The 20,825-nt window shown below is 40.4% G+C and overlaps 1 protein-coding gene across 5 annotated transcripts; it reads left to right on the top strand.

Annotated features, from left to right (window-relative positions):
* Positions 1 to 354: 354 nt before the first annotated feature.
* Positions 355 to 19,932, top strand: trip10a (thyroid hormone receptor interactor 10a). 5 transcript variants are annotated; one of them, XM_025906317.1, is made up of 16 exons: positions 355 to 744; positions 6,352 to 6,467; positions 7,073 to 7,129; positions 7,571 to 7,718; positions 8,407 to 8,469; positions 10,484 to 10,588; positions 10,690 to 10,818; positions 11,162 to 11,308; positions 11,456 to 11,641; positions 13,875 to 14,036; positions 14,334 to 14,354; positions 15,090 to 15,199; positions 15,454 to 15,586; positions 15,783 to 15,871; positions 15,960 to 16,093; positions 18,401 to 19,932. In XM_025906317.1, exons 1-16 carry the CDS (start codon positions 721 to 723, stop codon positions 18,550 to 18,552), a joined length of 1,776 nt encoding a protein of 591 aa, XP_025762102.1. In that variant the 5' UTR covers positions 355 to 720; the 3' UTR covers positions 18,553 to 19,932. The 5 variants fall into 5 exon arrangements, with proteins under 5 accessions (XP_025762102.1, XP_005468784.1, XP_005468785.1 ...); XM_005468727.4 differs by having other exon boundaries at positions 14,331 to 14,354; XM_005468728.4 differs by lacking the exon at positions 14,334 to 14,354 and having other exon boundaries at positions 356 to 744.
* Positions 19,933 to 20,825: the final 893 nt, after the last annotated feature.

The raw sequence follows: 20,825 nt of genomic DNA, 5'->3' as shown, positions 1-20,825 counted from the left end.
CTGGCTGTTTTTTAGTCTGGAAGTATTGGATGTGTTCATTGTAGACCTCATTCGGCGTCATTGCATATAAGCAAATTAAACAGAGTAGCCTATTTTCTTGCATGAGAACTTAATTGTGAGTCATTAATGATTTGAATCAGACGGTGAGGCATTGCCAGAATCAGTCAGCGTGTTACTTGTTGATCGATGATGAACATAATGATATGATTCATGTGGGAAAGTCCAGGGGACGCTCTCTATCAGGGAAGCACAGAATTCCCAAAGCGTATAGCCTACAGGGGACTTTTTTTTTTTTTTTTTTTTAAATAACCAGCTTAGACAAGAACACGTCTTGAATAGAAGTAACTTTAACCAGTGCATGCTGTCAGGATGCAGCACAGTCTCCTGGCTGGTGGCGTGTGTGGTTCGGGGTACTGCCCCTTTAAGGCTTAGGATTTGGGAGTGACGCGGATACGAAAGCTAGTTTGTCCCTGTTTCCCTCGCTATGTAAAATATTTAGAAGAATCAGACTAACGACTGGCACACCTAATTAATTGCAGGATCATGATGTTGATGTATTGTGTGTGCTGAAGAGAGAAAAAGCCGGAGAAGGCAGTGTTTACGACCGATCTATCACGTTGGGATTATACTTGCCAGGGCCGTCCTCCGAGCTGTGGGGATAACTTTTGGAGAAGTTCTTTGTATTCGGGGTAGTCAGACAGCTTGGCCAACAAGCTGAACATGGATTGGGGCACAGAGCTTTGGGTGAGTCTATCATCTGTCTCGCTTCTGTCTCCTTTGATATTTTAAAAGGTTGTCTGGGTGTCAGGGTTGCAGTGCAGTTTTTTTAAGCATTGCGGGATGAGAAAGTGAAAAACGCTACACGACCTCCGGCGAGGAAGCATACATGTATCCAGAAGCGGTGTAACCCGCCTGTGTGCACAGCTGTGCATTCATGATTATACTAACATGTTTCCATACATTTCTTCAACTTTTAGTACGTAAAAAAGGTATTAAGTTTACATACAACACCATACAAGCACTTTTGGAAAATGAAGGATCCACGTTTTGGATATTATAATTTTTTTTTTTTTTTTTACACCTTTTGTTTTATCATTTCGTCCCTCTCTTTTCTCCAAATCTAAGTATTGATTAATTAATTAATTGGATCAAGTGACTATTTATGACCCAGATGACTCTTAACAGTTGTGTCTGATATCAGCCTAAAAACACTATTTCACATCTAGAAAGGCCTTTAAACAGTGCAGAGGTGGGTTGTGCCCCGTGGGATGGTTCATTGTGTACAGTCTGGCACACCTTGCTTCCATAGAGATGAAATCAGATGCTGTGATTTGCCTTGTGAGCAAGTTTCACGAGTAAATCCCTGAATGTGTCCACCTCAGTGCCATGATTCTTTTTTTTATTCAACAAAGAGTGCAGATTGAGAGAGATTTTTATTCCCATGTGCTGCGATGATTTGGTAAAATACTGGATTTGTATAAATTGTGTTTTACAGACTGCTAGGTAGCCAGCTGTAAGCCACTTCCTGGATGCAGCTGTAAAGGCAATGACATTATCCAGAATCCAGACAAAGCCTATTGTTGCTCATGCACATTTTCAACAAACCTGAATATGTAAAATGGAGCACTGCAAAGATGAGGATAGTGAGGTTGTGACCTCATTACGATCTCCCCCTAGGCCTCTTCCCCTGTCCCTTTTCCATCCTATGTGCTGGTGCAACACAGCCTAATTAGTTTTGCCCTACTTTGATTGACTCAGAGAAATGTGGTACCCCAGGATTAATCAGAGGCTTTGTCTCTTTGTAAGGCTTTCCTGTTTTAGAACATGTAGTTGTTTCACTAGTTTTAGAGGAAATCCCTCACAGGAAAGCAAACTGTTCTGCTTTCAGTCAATATAGATTTCATTAAAAAATCTCATTGTAGGCACTTTGATGTATTTACCTGCTTGGTTAGACAAAGCCCTGCAGGCATAATTGGCTCTTTTAATGTTTGGCTAGAGGGCCCTCCCTCAGGCCAAATCAGCTCTATGACATCTGTCCCCTGATTGTCGTTAATCCAATGGCTATTTTAAGGCACTAGTTTACAGAGTACAAGATCATTGTCTGGGCATTAACTGTGATAGTGAGTGTTACCAGGGCACTCCTCAGAACTGCAGTAAGGCTGGTCTGGCCAGGCCTGGCCCCTCATTTTGAAGATGACAGGGTGACTCAAGGCTGAAATATCCATCCAAGCATTGTAGGTTGGTGACTTTCAGGGTGCCTCCTTTAGAAATTGTGTGGCTTTTACTTGATGCCAGTTCTCTTTTGGCATTATTTTGAAGACAATACATTTTGGATTTCTCTCTTGGTTTAGATGAGACCTGGGAGTTGAAGCACAAAGTAAACTGTCACACTTTTAACGCACCCCACATACATAAATCTGTGCAGTACAAAATAGGTTATGGCTCTCTATATTTGGAAGTTGTATAATTACCAGGGCAGAACTAGAATATTTAGACTATCCTTCAAAACGATGAAATAAGAGGAGGATAAAGATGCTAGTCATGGCTCAAAGTATTCCTGAGGAAAGGAGCGATTACTCCATGAAAAAAAAAAAAAAAAAGAACCATAGGTAAAGGCAAGTTAAAAGTGCAAATAAAAAGCAGTCGTGCAAGCCACCACCATGACATTTGCTTTCAAAACAAAAACACGCTCATTTTAAAGTTGTTTGAGTCTTATGAAAATCAGTTCAGTACAAGCTCTGTGGGGACTTGTATACATAACTTTGACTGTGGCATTGAATGGTGTGTGAGAAGACACTGATTATATCTTTTCAAGTTGTTTTGATTTATTTTAAGATAGTTTTAATGGTTTTGCTTTTTAAGTGGAGCGTTCTTGTTCAGATTAAAGTTATCTTGAGTTTATAGATAACCAAATGTGACTTATTCAGCATTTTACAAAACTGCTTACAAGAAATCTGGCATACTCTCTGTCCATCCGTCTTCTTAGCCACTTGCCGGTTCAAGGTTGCAGGGGGTGCTGGATAGGTTACCAGTCCATCACAGGGGAGATGGGTTGTTGTATAAATGAATGTTGAATAAAAGGAGGACACAATTTAAATGTTTTTATTTTTTTGTTAATAGTCCAAAGACCACAGAGCAAAGATTGAAACATTTGGGTTTTTTTCAACAATGAACTTGAATTTTATGGTAGCAACACCCATTAAAAAGTTTAAAAATGTTTTCTACTTCACTTTCCTCAGATGGAAAGTTTGAAGAACACGGTCTTTAGATGAGCTCTATGAGCTCTTTTATCCAACCTCATTTCTAGAAAAAGTGGTTTAAAATGTTAAAGAAAAAAGCAGAATGTAATTTTTGGAACTTATAGAAACTGAATATTTACCTAGAAATGGTTTTAATCATTTATTTGAAATTATTCCTAAAGTTGTGTTTTAGAGTGTGTCTTATGGGGTTCACACTAAGATTTCTCACATCTTTTTTTTTTTTTTTTTAGCGTGGAAACCCCCCCCCCACTCTTCTTCGATCATGTCATTTATTCATAATTACTTAACAAACTGATGTAGATGCTTTTTTTAGGGGTGATATTGCAGGACAGATGGGCTAGTGTGTATGTGAAGACTTTCTTGTAATACTGGTAAGCCAAACATCTTTAAAAAAAAAAAAAAATTGAAACAGACTTCTGATATGAGCGTTAATCCAATGAAAAGTTTAAAAGTGTCATTTTCCTGTTGGATCTATAAAACAGGCGGTTCACTAAAGGGTTTTCTTCATCAATGTGAAAAATGTTGACCAAAAAAAGGGCTTAATCACAATTATTTTTAGCATCACACTTGGACATCCAACATCCAGACAATATAAGTGAGAGCATACAGCTTTACCAGATAAATATCCACTGACCTTATTAAAATATACCAGGTATACCTCAACTATTAAATAACCATTAAAGGATTGTCAGACCTTTAAACCTTTAGCTCTGCATTGCTTTATCTTGATGTAGAAATGGTGACATTTCCTGGATCGATAATATTTTCCAGCTGCAAGTATCTGCAGTTGCATTTTCAATTGAAGTGTCTCAATGTTAGAATGGTACTCAGTATTTGCAGTAGTACTTCAAGTATAGTATTTTGAAATTGGAGCCTAAATACTGGACTAAGGACAAACCCACACAAAGAGGTTACACCTAGCACAGCTTGTAGTTTCTAACCTTCCCTTAAATCTCCACAGTAAGTAGTAAGCTTTTTGCACACTGTGCCACAGGCTGGTCGGCAGTCCACAAACTGAATATGCAAATAAAGGGCTTATCTATTCAAATGACCTGTTCCAGACTACAGAGGCAGACTACAACTTTCCAAGTCTCCATAATATGATGAGTACATCTGTCTTAGTCATGCAACTAACAATCTAAAAAATAAACCCATCAGAGTGATCAATTTGTAATTGTAATATGTCAGAAGTAATCTGCCTACAAGTCAAAGGCACTGCATTGTAGTGCATTTTGACTAACCAGCTGTTGTCCAGTCTTGGACACTATTTTAAAGCCTCTGATTATCTGTCTTGGGTGCTACTAATGCCTGATTTATACTTCAGTGGGAAGTCTACATCGTAACTGGAAACCCCTTTTAACCCTATGCCGTAACCTGATTTGCACCTCTTGAGAAATGTAATTACACGCCGCCTGCGGTGACTTGACTGGCGTGGAATGTTGTGGTTAAGAGGGGTTTCCGGTTACATCGTAAGTTAGGATGCTTCCTGCAGAAGACTAAATCAAGCTTAAGAGTTTGAAAACGGCATTAGGTCAGGCCTCGGGCCTAAGTTGAATGGGTGCTAACAGGTATTGTAAGCTCATAGCTTACTGTGCTTTTTAGTTCGTACACATGTAGTTATTCCTACAATTTCCTGACTGAATAATATGGCTTTCAGTTGTGTTATTATTCCTGTTGCCTCTAGCTTCTTGGTTACTTTATGTGTAAATAGATTTTGATAGAGGTGCGCTAATATATTTACCAAATAAGGGTCTTGGGCGTGACATTTATAAGTGGCAGTGGCTGACTTTTATGTCTTGTGTCATAAAAAGTTGGTGCTAGGTAAATGTTCAGAGATGGTGTAATGAGGTCTATTTTACTTCAGTTCCCAAAATGGGGAAGAAATGTCAGCAAAAACTAAAAAAAAATGCTATTTTAAACATGAGTTGAATTTTGTAATTGGTGTATTCCTGGTATTTGGTTTGCACTTTGACACCTCTCCAGTTATGAATCTAACCCTTAATTCCCAGGGCCTGATGTTGGAATCACTCATTGTCACATGCACTAACTTTGTGATCCAGGATTCTTGTGAGGCTAGTTTACTGTTATCCAAAAACTGTGTGGTAAATCATCATATGCTGCAAATCCAAATTTATTCATATAGTAAAAGAATTATTATTAGTGTTATTACTGCACTCGACTCCACATCAATAATGTTTAATTTTAAATGATGCATAAATTGTCACCACTTACCTTTAAGTGGGAAACATTTTCGGCAATATACTAATCCTGCTTACTTGACTCCTTTTCTCTACTACAGTTACACAATTATTGACCCTTAATTAAAACCCCAAAACTGCCTACTGGCTAGGCATTGTAGCTCTGGATTGCGGGCTTTACTCTTAACTTTGAACTGTGTACTGTAGTTAGGTTAAATGCCATCTCATTTATGTGGGCTTTAACTCTTTTGTTTTACCTGAAGAGCGGGAAGGGTGTAGAATAACGTGGCTCAACACGTCAGGAATCCCCTTTCAACATGCCCGTGCTTCAAGTCTTCAGCATTGTTTCTCACTCTTAGTAGGCTTGTCAGAGCTTGAAGGTGTTATAAAGAGAGCAGTGAAAGAGGAACAGAAACCATATATGCCTCAGTCATACTGCATAATGATGAGGAGAAGTCAGCAAATTCGGCTGTAAATGGAACTGGCTTGAAAAATTTTTTTCTAGGGAATCAGGCGTCACGTTGCTATTCACTCCACACAGTCTGACCACATAAGGAAGAGAAAAGCACCTCCTTCTTTAATGCCTGAGAAGCATGACCTCTGTGTCCTTCTGACAGTTTTCTCCCCCTCGTAAGAAAAACGCAGGTCCCCCATGATTTAAAGCCTAGCGGAAGTGAAGAAACGGTCGCCAATATCTTGTGCACATGTGGCGAGCATTCTTGGGGCCTAGCATGCAAGAACAAACCTTGATGTGTTTTTGTTTTATTCCCCCCTGCTTAAGATGCAATTTGGTGACCTCAAAGTCGACCAGTGCAACATCCCGGTCATTACACATGTTCCGTATCTCGCTGTGTTTTGTCTTTTCCTTATTTGTGTCGTGCTCCTTCCACCAGGACCAATATGACATCATCGAAAAGCACACACAGTCTGGCCTGGAGCTGGTAGAGAAGTATGTGAAATTTGTGAAGGAGAGGACAGAGATTGAGCAAAACTATGCCAAACAACTGAGGTAGGCCTGTGTTTTGTTTTTTTTCTTCTATGTTTTTCATGTTGTTGTTGCCCAACTGCTACAAAGAATTGTGTACAAGTGTGTTGCTCAAAGCAGCTTGCAGCGTATGTGTGCTTTTGTGTTTGCATGGGTGCCTGTTAAAAGGCTGTTTATGAAATCCTTGTTGGTCTTATGACCACTGTGGGACAGAATCTAACTTGTCTGTGAAACACTAGCTCGATTCTCCAGCTGTAGCTTGTTGTCCCTGTATCTTTCCCCTCTCTCTCTCTCTCCTCTGGCCTTTCTTACATAGTCCTTCCTCTCCCAGTTGTTTCCCAGTTTGCAGGCCCCCATCTGTTGTAGTGCTGAGCTTTGCTGGAAAGGAGAGGAAGCGGGAGCAGACTGGCGCATGATAGACAGGAAGTGGTCAGAAGGAGAGTGAAAGGAGGAAGAACAGCTATTTAAATATGTTCATAGTGGACTGCTGTTGTTGATCCTATGGTGTGGAAACGAATCAAGTGGTTGCATAAGAACATTTTAAGTCAGCGAGTTGTCTTCTATTGCCATCTGCCGTTTCAGCCCTTTCCCCATTTCAGATTGTGTTAATGATCTGTCACTGTTCACAGGAACCTTTCAAAGAAGTATAACCAAAAACGAAGCAGCAAAGATGAGCCCGAGTGCAGGTGAGTTGTTGTTGGTTATGTGGCAGGATTTTTCGTATAGAAGAGCTCCCTTATTTATATTTATATATTTTTATTTGTGGAATCTACTAGGATACCTTTGCATTATCTCTAGTTAAAAATAATCCTTATTTGTCTAATACTGGACTTTGGTGCAGCCCCTAAGTTCATTTGCTATCTGAAACTAAAGGTTTTCCCTTCATTTCCCCCTGTTATCCAAGCAGTTAGTTGGTGTTGTTATCCACGCAGTAGTGCATTGCTGTTTTCTTTGCCATTTAAATGCCTTTAGAAGGAAGCAGGAATAAGGAAGCCATAAACTTCTTATCGTGCCGTGGTCCACTGCAAACTTCTCTTTTAACCTGTCTGTTTATCATCTTATCAGCTGCCTCATCACAGTGTCCTTCTTTCTCCACCCTTTCCTTTCTCCACCTCTTTAAATGATAGGTTGTCCAGCTACCAGGCGTTTTTGGACATCCTGACTGAGATGAACGATTATGCGGGGCAGAGAGAGCTAATTGCTGAGAACTTGATGATGAATATTTGCATCGATCTTACCAAGTACCTGCAAGAGCTTAAGCAGGAACGAAAGACGGTGAGCTTAATATGAAATGGATGAGTGTTAGAGTCTTTAAAGTTCTAATCTGTGGCAACAAAGATAAACTGTGATCTTTTCATTGTGCGTTGGTCTTGTTTCCCACAGTCCCATTCATACTCTTTACCTGCAGAGGGTTAACTGTGTTGATCTTTTGTTTCACTTCCATGCTGTTTTAACAGTTTTGTTGTTTACTTCTTGGGTTGAGTCATACCATGTGACACTGGAAGCCCCCGTTATGTGAATGACGTAAATGAAAACACCTAGAACTCACTGTGTATGTGCCTATTACACCATAGTCAACAACATTCTGACAACATGCCAAATGGGGTTTTTCTTTAGAATATACAACAAACAGTGATAAGGAGGAGTGGAGATGCAGAGATCTTACTGCTGTGGCAGGAAAGAAGCCTCACTTAGAGTCTCCTGAGGGAGGCATGGTCTGAGTGGTGGTGTGCCTTTTCTCTGTGAGGAATGCTTTGGCTTTTTCCTGTTAGAACAGAGCAGCCATGTACAGGCTTCTACTGAAGACGTGATGTCTCAAACAGACACACTGGTATTTGTTTTCTTGTCTGTTGTGTTGTGTGGCTTTAGGCAGTCATTGTTTATTCTGTCTGCCCCTGCACATGGCTGTCTCTCTTTTTGTCATCTGACCCTCCTCTCCCTCTATTTTTATGGATGTCTGCAGTATCTGATGGATGCCAAGAAGGCCCAGCAGAGTCTGGAGAGCACCTACAAGCAGCTTGACAGTGTAAGTTTACTCTTAGAATTTAAAGATTGGTGAACACAGCACACAAGTAATTTCTACAATGCATGTTAACGTTTAAAGTACCACCAAAAAAAATAAAAAATTCTGTGTAACCAAAACTAGAGTGTTTGATTTGAGTGCAAAAAATGAAAGATAAAGTGAATGGTTGCAGATTCTGTGTGCTCAGTCAGGTGACTACATTTGTCTATAGTAAAATCAGATGAACAGAGTGGAAAGCAAGCCTCCCTTTGAATTTCCACTGCTGGGCGGCATACTGGACAAACTGGTATGCCAGCACTAACATCATGAATTAAAACATATTTTTCCAAGTACCACTATAAAGGTGAAAAGTAAAAAACGCTACTGTGGCATTTCAAGAACCTGTCTACTATTATTACATTGGTCAATGGACAAGCTGTGCTGGCATTGAGAGGGAACCCATGTAAACCAACACTGAATGCTCCAAAACTACCAGCAGCACATACATGGCAGTGAGGTTTAGTTCAGTGACTTGAATTAATGGATGTGAGGCCTAGCACACACAAAGTGGCTACAACTACCGGTGTTGGGACACCAGCCAGTTGCCTTTTACTCCAGTATGCAAACAGAGTTTTAAATTCTAATAAACTGTTTGTTGACTTTAAGAAAGAATAGAAAAAACAAATGGTGGCATATTGCAAAAGGTTACTAAGCAGCCTGTTGAGGACTTCCTGTACCAAACAGATCTTGATTGCAGATGAATTCATTCTTTTGTTTTTGGTTTTTTGTGTTTTTTCTTTTTCGTGATACACTCACTGACCACTTTATTAGTTCCACTTTTCTTGTTCCAGTTTGGATTCATTTTTCCCCTCGGAACTGACTTCCCCTCAGAAGTCTTTTGGGAATAGATTAAACAAGGAGCTGGAAACATTCTTAAGAAATTTTGGTCCTTATTGACATGATAGCATCACATAGTTGATTTGTCAGCTGCGCAATCATAATACAAATCTCCCATTTCACCACATCCCAAAATGCTCCGTTGGATTGACATCCTGGTGTCTGTGATTGAGATAATTGGGGCTTTGTGAGATAGCGAGTCACCCTACTAGAAGCAGCCATCTCGACATGGGCACACTGTGGTCAGTTACAATACTCAGGTAGGCTGTGGTGTTTGAATGGTACCATAGTGCTAATTGTACTCAGTTGGTACTAAGGGTACTGAATAGCAGTCTCAGTTTCCTGTTTGTAGCTGACAAGAGTGATAACCGGCGTGGTTTTCTATTTCTGTACCCCATCAGCTCCAAGGTTTGACGTGCTGTGCATTCCAGGAAGCTTTTCTCTGTGCTTGGTGATCATTTCAGTTACTTGCCTGCCTATCAACCCGAAGCAGTCTGGCCATTCTTCTCTGACCTCTGGCATCAACAAGGCATTTTGGCCCAGGGAACTGCTGCTCACTGGCTATTTTCTCTCTCTCTCTCTCTCTCTCTTTTTTTTTTTTTTTGGATCTTTCTTTGTAAACACCAGAGATGCTTGTGTGAGGGGAAAATCCCAGTAGATCAGCATTTTCTGAAATACTCAAACCAGTCTATTTGGCACCAACAACCACGCCACGTTCAAAGTCCCTTAAATCACCTCTCTTCCCCATTGTGCTTTGACCTTCACCAGGCCATCACGATCATGCCTACATGCCTGAATGCACTCAATTGCTGCCATGTGACCAACTGATAATTGTGTTAAAGAGCAGTTAAATGTGTGTACCTTATTTACATTTTACTTGTAGCTGTAAACCAATATAAAGGTGCACTTATGTAATCCAAAATAATAATAAAATTGAAGTAATGTATTAAAGTAGGTCAGAAGTCCAGAATCTTAAGTATTACAGAGATACCGCCTCGCACTACACGACCTGTTTTCCGTCAAACCTGCCATGTCCTTTGCTTAAAGTTGTGTAACCTCTTAAGAGTTAATTCTTTACTAAATGAACTGAATGTAATGTTTTTCCTTTTCTTTCTCTATTTCTTTCCTCCATCCACACCAGAGTAAGAAGCGCTTTGAGAGAGAGTGGAGAGAAGCAGAGCGTGCAGCACAGTATGCAGAAAAGACAGATCAAGACATCAATGCCACAAAAGCTGATGTTGAAAAAGTAAACAGGAAACATATTGAATATCCATATCCTATTTGACATCGTCCAAAGTAATACTAGATGCGCTTTGTTAACCTGTTTTTATTTGTGCATGATTTTAGGCCAAACAGCAAGCTCACATGAGAGCACACGTAGCAGACGAGTGTAAGAACGACTATGCTGCTCAGCTCCAGAAATACAACAAAGAACAGAACCAATTCTATTTTAGTGACATGCCACTCATTTTCAATGTAAGTCAGTTATCTATTACAAAATGACAACCTACAACCATTATTTTAGGTTTTAGCAGAAAGCCAACTGGCAACACGTATTAGTTATTATGAATCAATGAGAAATGTAAAAAAATATGTATGTCAAACTTACACTTTTAAGGTTTTTGAAAATCATAAACAGCTACAACTTGTTTATTGTTTTGTATTTTGTTTCAGATAAAGTTGAATATGATTTCAATATTTTAGTATAAACCTGATCTTTCTTTTTTAAAATACACATTTTTAGGTGCTATCTATTGTGCTTTGTTTTATCTCTAATAATGGCATTGTTTGTAAATAACTGTTAATTTGTATTCACTAGAAATTGCAGGATTTGGATGAGAAGCGAACACAGAAGTTGGCACAAGGCTACATCTTGTTCTCAGACACAGAGAAGCATGTGATGCCCATCATTGGCAAGTGCCTGGAAGGCATTACTAAAGCCGGAACTAATGTTAATGAGAAGAATGTGAGTGGATCTCAAAAAAAGAAAAGAAAAAAAAAAAAGAACAGATATTAATGTGAAGCATGGCTTTGTACAGCTAATTCGTTTTAGCCTTAAATCTGCTTGACGATAGCTCTTAATTGCTCTTATCCATAATTGCATTTAATGCAGGACTCCATGATTGTAATAGAGCAGAATAAGTCGGGCTTTGAGCGTCCGGGAGATTTGGAGTTTGAGGACTACAGTCAGGGGATCAATCGAGCCTCTTCGGACAGTAGCCTCGGTACACCTAAAGTCTCCATGGAGCCATGGAAGAAGAAGACCAATAACTTTTGGCTTTTCAGCAAGCGAAGTAAGGTAGGAGATTTTACTATAGCGTGCAACATTAGGCTAATTTAGCCTAATGACATGGACTCACACTCACACAGATGTCCTTTATTGTAATTTTTTTTTAAATTTTTCAATGAATCAGTGAGTCTTCAGGTTGGCAATCAGGCAGATTAGTGTGTGACTCCTTGCATGGCAGAGCCAGGAAATCCCCTACAGAGAGCACTCGTGGTGGACCTGTGGTTGCAGCTGCGCACACTTGCAACACACACATACACACCCTTCTTACCTTTAATGCTCAGAATAATAATGCATGACCCTCTGCCATTGAGTTATACGGGCACTCTCACACACCCCAACACTTCTGGAAAAGGTCTTTTGCATGACTCTATGACTGGCTGTCAGTGTATAAACCTTGCCCACCCACACCCTCCCTATCCCTGGTTTCCAATAGGTCAGCTAGCAGTCAGCATTCTGCTGTGCTTGTGCTTTCATCAGCACGGGACCCAAACAACATTGAATTTTTCTCTATAGGCATCCACAAACACACTGCTTCTATTATACTGTGCAGAACCTGCCATTATGTGTTGCATCACAATAAAATCTTTGTGCCAACTTCAGAATGATACCACATTTTGTAGGTAAAAAAAAAACAAACCCCTGACCAGTTACAGTCACACGTTTATGACCTGAATGTTTTCATTGACATTTATGTTCTTGCGTATGACTTTGTGTTTGGAGCAAGAGAGCTGCGCTACATTGAAAATCTTATCTCAATGGAGCACTTTTGCTGTGGTCCAAAATTAAGCCGGTGATATGAGGGCTGACCACTAACAAGCTAATGGTCCCCCACCTCCAGTCCTAGCTCTAAATGATCCCTTCTTTCTTCCCTGCAGTGTTTGCTTGTTCAGCACCCCTCTACTCTCTGCATGTCTTACTGGCTGTGCACTTTTCCCGCTCTGTGTATGTGTGTGGCACAGTGCTCTGTATCATCAGTCATGCTCTCCCAATTAGGACTCGGCCGTGTGAATAGGAGGCTGAATATATTGGCTTGAGTGAGCTCTTGGTTTATGTCTAGCTCCTAAACATTCCCATTCTTAACTCCTCTCCTGTATTTAGGCCCCCGTAACCCTGAAGAAAAGCAGCACCTACTCAGTAGATGTTCACATAATAACAATGTTGTACTTCTAGCTCACAGTATTTACACAAGAAACCGTGTGTGGTTCTTTTAGACATTCATTATTGGAGACTAGAAGCCATCAGCCTCCTGTGTAATTTAGCTAATAGACCCCCACCCACCTTACTACATTTATGTACACCTCAGCGTCTAGTTCACCCAGACATGTTTGCAATTTAACCTCTTTCTAATAGGTCACAGAAGGCACTCATTAGACCCCCCCAGAAAATCTATGTGCAGAATCCCACTGCGGTAATTAAGCAGGCTATTTATAGCTACTGTTCTGGTATGTGAATTGATATTTTCTGTCTATATAGGTCAGACTTCTAAGAGTACTGGTTGAACTTTAAACATATATATTTAGTTCTGGATCAAACATTTTTCTTAGAATTTCGTCTCATCACAAAATAACTCTTTTCAGTGTAACTGAATCACATCCAAATTGGAAAAACATACTGACCACTGTCTATGGAGACTCAGCAAGCCAGTAACCATAGCCTATTGGGTGTATTGAGAGATATCATATCCAGTCCATAATTACAAACCTAGGTCTTGTTATTGTTAGCATTGAAACTGGGTAGTAAATATGTTTTTATTATGAATGATTATATTACTGCTATTACTAGTAAACAATTAAAGCTGTAAAAAATGCAAAGTATTTTAACCTAGCAGGCCTTCTTCAGCCAGTTCCTCACTGGAGCTCAGGCTGCCCATCAGCTGGGCTTGAACTTGGCTGCAGGTTTGCTGTGGCACCAATGTGGGAGCTGTGGTTGGTTGTTTTGCTGTGTAATCTTAGTGTTTTGGGGGGTTATTTGTAATTATTACTTGATGTATGCGTTTATGAGAGTGTTTTGTGCTTTCATGCTTATTGGGCTCATGTGCTGGGTTGGCTTCAGTGTTGTCTTCCTTGCTTTGTGGTGTGCTTTAAGGTGTTGACGGTGTCTTTTTCTTTCCCTTGTCATCTTGTTGTTCATGTCTTCCCCTTCTTCTTTTCAATTATTCTTCCCTTCTCCTTCCCCAATACACCAATCTATGTCTGTGTACCTTATTTTTGGGTGCTGGTACTTTGCTCATTTCCCACACCAGCTGTCCTCTCCAGTGCTCGCTCCTTTCTCCACTCCCCCTGCCCCTTCACCTAACGGACCCCCTTCCCCCAAGTTTGGCCGGGACCCCCTGTCGTACTGTTTGAAGGAGATCAATAAGACAGTCAAACCCAGAATCTCTTCCTTCCGGACACTCAGGAGATCGGTGAGTCACCACAGAAGACCGTTCGGGTGCCAGGAGACGTTCACTCATAAGGGCTTACACGTCATCCTGTGTTCATGCCTCTGCAAGAGTCACTGAATTCCTGTAATGAATAATTTGATTTATATTTTTAGGACATGAACATGCTGTATTAAACTTACAGTCTGATTTTTAATGTTTATGTATATAAAAATGTAATTAAAATTAATGTCAAGGTAAAAAGTGAAAAGCAAGAAACCCACTTTAAGGTTATTTCACCATTTTTATATACACATACTCTTTCTTTTTTCCCCTCAGAAGTTTACTCCAGAGAGGATAATGGTAATACGGGAAACAAAGCTGGGGTGTGGAGGTGTTTGACTCGTAAAAAGTAGCCACCTTTTCTTTACAATGGCTCATTTCATTGTAATTTCCCTTCGCATTTCATTGTAAATTCTCTGTAGTTTCCCTTCTCAACCAGCAGAAAGTTATGAAGTTTCCAGCAGAAAGCAGCAGGAACTTCATAAGTTTCTGCTGGTTTTTGCCCTGAACGGCCTCAATATGCCGCATCCTGCATAACCTAATGTGGTCTAGGACTTGTCCTATTAAGCCTGTATTGAAGAGGTGGCCACCTGGTGGTGGAGGAAGGGAGGAACGCTTGGTGGCACACAGAAACACTGAGCAATCAGTAACCCAGTTTTCCAAATGGCCTTAATCGTGCACTTTTCTGTGTCACACATGTAAATCAAGACTTTTTTTTTTTCAATGTGAAGATGATAAAAGATGGGACTGTACAAAGTTATTGGAATGTGGTTATTGGTCCATGGGTGATGGTTTTGTGTTCAGCTCACTGATGTTCTGTACTTCATTGGCTTTATATCAACTCAAAACCAACCAAACATGAAACTCAAAGAGCTGAAATGGTTTTTAGTTTGACGTCTCCTGAGCTGAACACAAACCACAGGCTTCCTCCGCAGTTGTCCAGTTCTCACACCACGGTAACTGTCATTATGAAAGTGTAAGAAGACGTTCAGTGCTAATACCACCCCCACCCCCCCTTCCTGTGCCCTCTTGCAGCCTACAGTGTCAGAGGACTTTGGCCACCTCCCTCCGGAGCAGCGCAGGAAAAGGTTACAACAGAAACTGGATGAAATCTGCAAAGAGTTGCAAAAGGAAGTTGATCAGAGGTGTGTGTGAAGTGTGCGTATATTAGACACACATGTGCGGATCCTTCTGTGTATTAATAACCATCTCTGTTAGAACTTCTCCACCGGGAAAGTGGATATAATATTCATGCAGAGTACACAACTGTGCCGTGTCTCTGTGTGTTTACCCACTCCTGAGGTCTGCAGGGAACTGATTTCTACTGAAAGTCACTTTCCCTCTTCTTCCTTTGTTCCCCTCTCTCTCTGTCTATCGCTCTCTTTTTCTCTCTTTTCAGTGAAGCGCTGGGAAAGATGAAAGATGTTTATGAGAAAAATCCTCAAATGGGAGACCCCGCTAGCCTGGCATCCCAAATCAACCAGACATCCCAGAATTTAGAGCGGCTCAGAGGAGAGCAGAGCAAATATGAGGTAATCTAGCTCTCTGCTGCTGTCAAATGATGTGGCTCATATATGTTATTTCTAATAAATTATTAGGTCAACAGGTTTCCAGCCTTTTCTTCTAACCAATTAAAAGTTTTTAAAGCATGTTGTCACACAAACGCGGATTGCAGAATAATGGATTGTGGGAAATTTCTGCTTTTTTTGGGACCGTTCTCTCGAGTAGACATGGCTCGCTGAAGCTGGAGGTCGAGGAGACACGCTGCGCTATAAAGCCCACTCATTTAACAATAATGGAGCTAATGATGTACACAGGTAGGATTACATTCTGCTTGTAGACATTGCTTTGAAACACAGGTTTGTTGTCTACTGTGTACAGGAACCCTGTCTATTTTCTTTCCAGCCCTGATGGCGCTTACTCCGATGAAAGCACTCCTGATCCTTCCCAAGCCATTTATGCTGAGTTTGATGATGACTTTGAGGATGAGGACCTAGCTGCTCCTATTGGGAAATGCACAGCCATGTACAACTTCCCTGGTATGTAATACACTTACATTTTTTTAACTGATGGACTCACTGACTTACTGTTGTTGTTGAAAATGAGGCATAGTGAGTCTATGCTGTATGCTAGGATGTGTGATTACAAGAGTTGCACTCCTAAAAAGCTGAGTTATGGAAATATTATTTCTCACTGTTTAGTAAGAACCACTACAGTCTAAGAGTTTTATTCTCCTGCGAGGTGCACAACCCATTTTCAATAAATGTTGGGATGTTTTGTAAAATGCAAATAAAACAGAATGCAGTGGTTTGCAAATCTCATAAACCCATAGTTTATTCACAACAGAATAGAGGAAGCATATAATATGTTTAAACTGAGAAAATTATCATTTTAAAGAAGTTATTTTGAATTTGATGGCACCTACACATTTGGAGGAAGTTGGAGCAGAGCTAAGTTTAGCAGCGTGTAGCGTCCCATCTTCTTTTAACAACAGTGTCTGTAAGCATCTGGGAACTCGAGAGACTAGTTGCTGGACTTGTCCTGTTCTTGTTTGCTGCTCAATAATCCCGGGTTGTCTTGGTCGTATTTTTCTGACTGCAGGCATCACAGTTGAACATCCAGACTCTTCTACTACAAAGTTACGTCATTGTAGTAGATGTCATATGTCATATATTTAACATTGTCTTACATCATCTTGCAAGGATGTCTTTTAGTGACCTTTTGTCAAATAACCTAATCAGTTACCAAATGTTCTTTTTAAATACAACTTTACACCCTTTTTTGCTCCCTCTTTGTTATTGTAAATAAAATATGAATCTGTGAGATTTCAAAACCTTGCATTCTGTTTGTTTTTACATTTTACACAGCGTCCTAACTTTTTTTTTTTTAGGATTTGGTTGTAATATTTGTGCTCTGTTCTGAGATGTCTCCAGACTTCCATGTTCATACATGGAAAATTGGAGGCAACAAGAGCAGCAGAAGGGCTCGCTTACAGAAGAAAGCGAACCTTAATGACAGCAGACATGACACCGATTAAGTCAGAAACGACATGAAAGAAGAAGCTGAGGTGGACGTGGTTTGCAACGTGTATTTTTTCTTTGGTAAATCTAACTGCGTGTGTAGAAGGGTATCAGGTGAGGTGTCAGCTGATCTGCCCCCCCCCACTCACCCATAGTCACTCAGCACTGGAAAATAACCTGAAGCTGAACGTCCTCAATACAAAAGATGGACACAGACAGGTCCACTTCCCTCTCTTTATAAATAGAGAACGGGTGGAATCTGTCTCCACCTTCAGGTTTCTGGTCACCCACATCTCCACTGATCTCACCTGGATCCACAACACCAATGGCCTGGTAAAGAAGGCCCAGCAGTGGTTGCACTTCCTCCATGTCCTGAGAAAGAATAACCTGGACCAGAAGCTGGTGCTGGCCTTCTACCGGTCCTCAGTGGAGAGCGTGCTCTCCTACTGCCTGGGTGTTTGGTACGCAGGGGCCACTACTGAGAACAGGAAGGCTGCACAGAGGATAATTAACACTGGCCCAAAAAATCATTGACTGCCCTCTGCCAACCCTGGAGGCCATCGCCAGATCCGTCTATCTCAGGAAAATCTTGGCCATCACAGGTGACCCTTTGCATCCTGCTCACTACCTGTTTGACCCGCTGCCCTCTGGTCAACGCCTCAGGTCAATCAGGTCCCACACCTGCAGAGTCACGAACGGCTTCTTCCCCTGGGCCATTCGGACTGTCAATAAACAATATCGCCCCCACCCCTGCTCACCCACCTCGCCAATCTCAGCCATGGTCGGAGTAACCCCCATCATTCTGGCCACTCACACTCTGTTCAAACAAAGTCTTTTCTTTGCACTACTTCCAAGCACTTTGCAACTATTTTGTTTTCCAATGTGTGCATTTCTCTTATTTTTTTTTTTGTATATATTTCTCCTGTTTGCTGTTTATTCCTGCTGTCTGCTGTTTATATTTCATTCCAACACAGTTGGTGTGGCGCACCCACAATTTTGTTGTACATGTACAATGACAATTTTATTCTTAGTTTTCATTATGGCCACAGAATGCTATTTGACAGTAATAAGTCCAGGGAGTGTGTTTGTCAGTTGTCTATGCATATTGATTTTAAAATTATAGTGCTGGCTTGGCTTTTGAAATTCTCCCTGTAGGTTGTAGCATAATTATACCATTATCAAATAAACTTTCAGACACAACAAACACAAAATAAGAAGTCAGTCATAAAATTATGAGTCAATTTTTTTTCCCCTCTAGATTTGACTGAGCAAGGTTTGTGTCAGCACATCGGCAAAAATCATCTCTAGCCTGTCTTTCTTTTTTAGGTGCCAGTGAAGGGACCATCGCTATGCAGGAAGGGGAGGTGCTAGCTGTGGTAGAGGAGGACAAAGGGGATGGTTGGACCCGTGTCCGTAGGAACAATGGAGATGAAGGCTACATACCTACATCTTATGTTACCATCACTCTAAAAAAGTGAAAAACACATTAACATTTCAAAAGAAAAAAACTGTATGCAATTCTTCCTATTGGACTGATCATAAAGAAGACCGCACTAATGGACAAGACTACCAGAAATATGCAGATGACGTGTTTGACTGAAAGAGGTGCACCATATAAGAAGAAGAAGAAGAATGGTGCTAACAGTGTGCTCATCATGGCTTCAATGACATTTTTCCCCATCCCAGTTACCTAAGCCACCTGAACCACTAAGACATTTTATTTTCTATTTTCTAGTCTTGCATCACAATATACAGTTGTCATTTTTGTTGTTGTTTTTTTTAAGTCATTTTCAGGCACCATTAATGGTACAAGTGCTTGTCTCATTCCACAGACTAATGAGGCATTAGTTTCTGAGAGTGAGAGGAAGAAGTAAAGTAGGAGGAGTGCTGCTGCCATCTTTACACTGGGTGTTAACACCATTAATACTTAGGAGGAAGTTACTTCTCCTGTTTACCTTTTCAGTTAAAAACCTGACCTCCTATGGCTCATGGCAGTCTACTCCACTTCTAGTTTTTATTTGCTTCAAGCATGCCACTCTCTACCCTTGATAGTGCTTGTGTCACCAGATGGTGAATTTCATTTGGGGGAGAATACTTTACTTTTGGTTTTTAGCAGTGTGTAGCACCAGAAGTTGAGGACGGCTCTCCCGTCATAGCAGATTCAAACAACCATACAAACACTTTAATGTTCAGACAATCACAGCCATATCATTCTCACTTAAGTTAATTTCAGACCTTTAGCAGTAATAAGGATATGCAGGACCTATTCTTTTCTCATGGTTACATCCTGGTTATAGAGAAAAATAATTTATTGCAGATGCGCAAATGTTCATGTTTGAAAGAAGTTGTACTTTGTATTAAGGATGTTTTTATGTTCTTCTTTTTTGCTTGCACACATAGTGGACAGTTTGTAGCCACAAAAGGGAGTAAATAAAATGTATTTCATTAAGACTATTGTATTTATGTAATAAGTAATATATATTTTAGCTATTGCGACACCACTATTGTCTTATTAGCGGTTTAACCATTCAAATAAAAAAAAAAAAAATCTTACTTTTTAGAGAGAAAACTGAAAGTTAATTGTATGGCTGATAATGTTACTTTTTTCACACTTTAATTTGTCATACAATGTCTTTTTTATGTTGTCATGAAGCCAGCTAGCAGCATTACTTATCCAAGTAACTGCTTATGTGTCTTTGGTGCCTTTCCGGTTAAAAGCAATGTGTATATACCATTTTTGCATATAAAATATTTTCTCTCTTTTTTTTCCAAGATTTAATAAATGTTAAGCACATTTCAGAGTTTGAAGTGGTTATGTCATTTCTGAAGTTGGAGAAATAAATAAATAAAACATGAAATCTGGTCATATAAGGTAATATTTGTGCCATTGTGTCACTGATTTAAGTTGACAACAGCTCAGTCTATACAGGGTGGGCCATTTATATGGATACACCATAATAAAATGGGAATGGTTGGTGATATTAAAGTCCTGTTTGTGGCACATTAGTATATGTGAGGGGGCAAACTCCTCAAGATGGGTGGTGACCATGGTGGCCATTTAGAAGTCGGCCATCTTGGATAGAACTTTTGTTTTTTCAATAGAAAGAGGGCCATGTGACACATCAAACTTATTGGTAATGTCACAAGAAAAACAATGGTGTGCTTGGTTTCAACGTAACTTTATTCTTTCATGAGTTATTTACAAGTTTCTGACCACTTATAAAATGTGTTCAATGTGCTGCCCATTGTGTTGGATTGTCAATGCAACCCTCTTCTCCCACTCTTCACACACTGATAGCAACACCGCAGGAGAAATGCCAGCACAGGCATCCAGTATCCATAGTTTCAGGTGCTGCACATCTCGTATCTTCACACCATGGACAATTGCCTTCACATGACCCCAAAGATAAAAGTCTAAGGGGGTCAGATCGGGAGACCTTGGGGGCCATTCAACTGGCCCACGACGACCAATCCACTTTCCAGGAAACTGTTCATCTAGGAATGCTCGGACCTGGCACCCATAATGTGGTGGTCCACCATCTTGCTGGAAAAACTCAGGGAACGTGCCAGCTTCAGTGCATAAAGAGGGAAACACATCATCATATAGCAATTTCAAATATCCAGTGGCCTTGATGTTTCCATTGATGAAGAATGGACCCACTATCGTTGTACCCCATACACCACACCAAACCATCACTTTTGTTGTTCCAACAGTCTTGGAGGGATCCATCCAATGTGGGTTAGTGTCAGA

Source organism: Oreochromis niloticus, linkage group LG4 (genome assembly GCF_001858045.2).
Source record: "Oreochromis niloticus isolate F11D_XX linkage group LG4, O_niloticus_UMD_NMBU, whole genome shotgun sequence".
In the NCBI taxonomy this organism is placed as follows: domain Eukaryota; kingdom Metazoa; phylum Chordata; class Actinopteri; order Cichliformes; family Cichlidae; genus Oreochromis; species Oreochromis niloticus.
The sequence above is the reverse complement of the archived record's forward strand: the minus strand, read 5'-3'. Positions and strand labels throughout refer to the sequence as shown.

Coding starts and splice junctions, on each gene's coding strand:
- trip10a (XM_005468727.4), top strand. CDS start 721: ATGGATTGGGGCACAGAGCTTTGG. Junction 7,130..7,570: donor AAAGATGAGCCCGAGTGCAG/GTGAGTTGTTGT, acceptor TTTAAATGATAG/GTTGTCCAGCTACCAGGCGT. Junction 15,587..15,782: donor GAGAGCAGAGCAAATATGAG/GTAATCTAGCTC, acceptor TCTCTCGAGTAG/ACATGGCTCGCTGAAGCTGG.